Source organism: Populus alba, chromosome 1 (genome assembly GCF_005239225.2).
Source record: "Populus alba chromosome 1, ASM523922v2, whole genome shotgun sequence".
Taxonomy (NCBI): Eukaryota; Viridiplantae; Streptophyta; class Magnoliopsida; order Malpighiales; family Salicaceae; genus Populus; species Populus alba.
This window is the reverse complement of record NC_133284.1, coordinates 26,407,976-26,410,665: the sequence shown is the minus strand read 5'-3', so window position 1 is coordinate 26,410,665 and position 2,690 is coordinate 26,407,976. Positions and strand designations below refer to the sequence as shown.

Sequence of the window (2,690 nt, the reverse complement as noted above, 5' to 3'; positions counted from 1 at the left end):
AACGCTAATCTATTCTTCATCTTAATTAGGTTCTCAACGGATCGAAAAATTCTTTATTATATTCTTCTATTGTTTGTAATCGACAAAACTGTTAAATAGTCACATGATTTTTCCTTTTTCATAAAAAAATCAAATAAATTCTTTAAGATGTTATGTTTCTTTGAATAACATGAAACTCATGCACCAAACTATATATATAAAAAAATAAAAATACAAAGCTCTTATGTTTCTTTTCATAGTCAATTCTATTAGGTAATATGAGTCATGATTTTTAACAAAATTCATGCGTTCTTAAATAGGATAAAGAGAAATCACATGATTTTTATATGAATATTTAACCATTTTATTAACTTAAACTATCATAATGATATGTAGTTGAAAATTCATTGACAAGTAGGTAATCTAAAACAAGATGAGAAATCAACATGACTTTTTCAAGCACCTAAATTAAAATCCCGTCGACTTTTTTGAGGTTTGTCCTATGATTTACAGTGACTTTTTTTATTTTTAGTTTAATGTGAGTGTCTGGGCCAACTTGCGCGCACCTCGACTAATCCTACGGGCCTTGAAGTTAACAACCATGTAAGCCTCCAGTGACTATCATATGAGCAACTTAGGGCTCGAACCTGAAACCACAGAGGGAACTAACCTCTTGATTTCAGGTTCTTACCACTAGACCACCACCTAGATGGTTGATATTTTTTTTTTTCTTTGATAGCTAGAGGAATGTAGTAAAAAAAACGCCAAATTATGGCGGGAATAAGGAGACACGCATCTGCAAAGGCACGCAGATATAAAAAAGGACAGGGCGAAGAAGAATAGGCCATCAATCCACAAGAAAAAACACCGCAACAGCCCTAAAATGCAGGATTGCCTCCACGCATAAACAGAGCTGCCAAAACTAAACTTTCAAATTAAGACTATGCAGTAATATTTTTTATTTTTTTAAAATTAAGACATTAAAACAATTTGAAAACATAAAAAAATAATTTTTAAAAAACAAGAAAGGTCTTTGAATCAAGCATGAAACCGCATTCCTAAACATGGTTTAAAAGAACAAGAGAGGTCTTTAGACCAATCACCTGCTAAACCAGTAATTGCCTCTATAGATGCAAAACAAGCAAACCTACTAAATAACAGAGCATCTCCACCAAGAGCCATAAGCAGAACTAAAACAAAAGAAGACCCACAAATCATCTGGTTGATTCAGATCCAAGCAACAAATTCACTTGTTCTACGCACTCTCTATTTAGCCTATAATGATTTACAGTGACATTACGTGAACTATATAGTAAACGGGAATAAAATTGGATTTAAATTTTATATTTTGACCTATTCATTCATTTTCTCCCTTTCTCCACCCCCCCTTTCTACATGATTCCTCATCTCAGTTTCTTTTCTTTTCTTCCTTTTAAACTCTTCTTAATAAATATATTAAGTTTTGAGAATCCCTATGGAAAATATAATAAACCAAGGCAAGAAACTGAAAAATTAAGAGTGACTTTTGAGACCCAGTTTGTGTCCTGTTTGGTGGACAAGCAATACCCACAAATCCCAATCACGGATCGCCCTTTTGACACTTTTGAGGCAAAAAGGCATCGATCCCTTCTTTTGGAGAGACCTTACCTTACCAATTATCATCCTCTTAAGCTGAATTTGTTTCTCAGTTGCATGTCGTCGTCAAATCGAGACCTGGCATGGAGTAAGCAGTGTCCCTTGGAGAGAGGGTTGTAATGCATCGAGGATGCAGGGGAGAGAAACCCATGTTCCTTTCATGTGAGCATTGTTTCCTTCCCATGTGCATTTATGTCTTGTAGTTTTCCCTTTCTACTCAGCAAACCTGCATTATTTGGCTCTTTACTATCAGGCATGCCTTGGGGTCCTTGACACTCTTATTAATGGAGATGCAGCGGTGGCTACATGTTGGGTCGCTTTTATAAAGGGAATTCTCAAAATAATATGTTAATACTTGTAATTCAATTATACTCTTACATAATCAAAGAAAAACAAATGCCTCACCCCAGCAAACGAAGAAAAAAAATTGAGAAGAAAGCAATCCCATCAAGAGCAGTGTTTTTAAGCTTAAGTTTCGACATGTAATTACATTGAAGTTTCAAGGATCCAAAACTATTAAAAAAAATTAAAGATTAAATTTGATATAAAAAATAAAAAAAATTAAAGTGTGAAATTTGAAAAGAACAATGATTTTTACAAAAGGATCAATAAAAAAATTATAAATAAAAACAATAAGGATCAAGTTAAAAAAATATAATACCATTAATTTAAAAAAAAAAACTTATTTATGTCTGGTCAATTTGATAATAACTATTGGGTTATGTGAAAAGACTTTAATGTCATTAAAAGTTAGTGTTAAAACTATTTAAGTGGAAGGACAAAACCATCAATACACAATTCAATTGAAGAATTAGTTCCAAAGCTAACTAGGTTCTTTAATTTGGACTTTATTATAGATGTTCCTTTAAATTTAATCTTTTCACTTAAGATTCATGATTTTTTTAAGTTTAACCATATTTAAAATATTTAACATAGATAAATTTATTCAAACTCATCATTATTTTATGTTTAAGTTTATCAAAAAAATTTATATGATGAATTTTGAATTTCTTACCACTTAGTTATTAACTCTCTAATAATTAAATAATTATTTTAATCTAAAAAGTTAAGTTACT

At 31.3% G+C, this 2,690-nt stretch overlaps 1 protein-coding gene across 1 annotated transcript in view; it reads left to right on the top strand.

Moving 5' to 3' along the window:
- The window catches only part of LOC118058161 (uncharacterized), a 6,904-nt gene extending 5,198 nt beyond the window's left edge, over positions 1–1,706 (top strand). Inside the window, exon 8 of the mRNA XM_073406115.1 lies at positions 1,668–1,706. Coding sequence (XP_073262216.1) covers positions 1,668–1,706 — 39 coding nt within the window. The remainder of the gene's footprint in view (positions 1–1,667) is intronic.
- Positions 1,707–2,690: the final 984 nt, after the last annotated feature.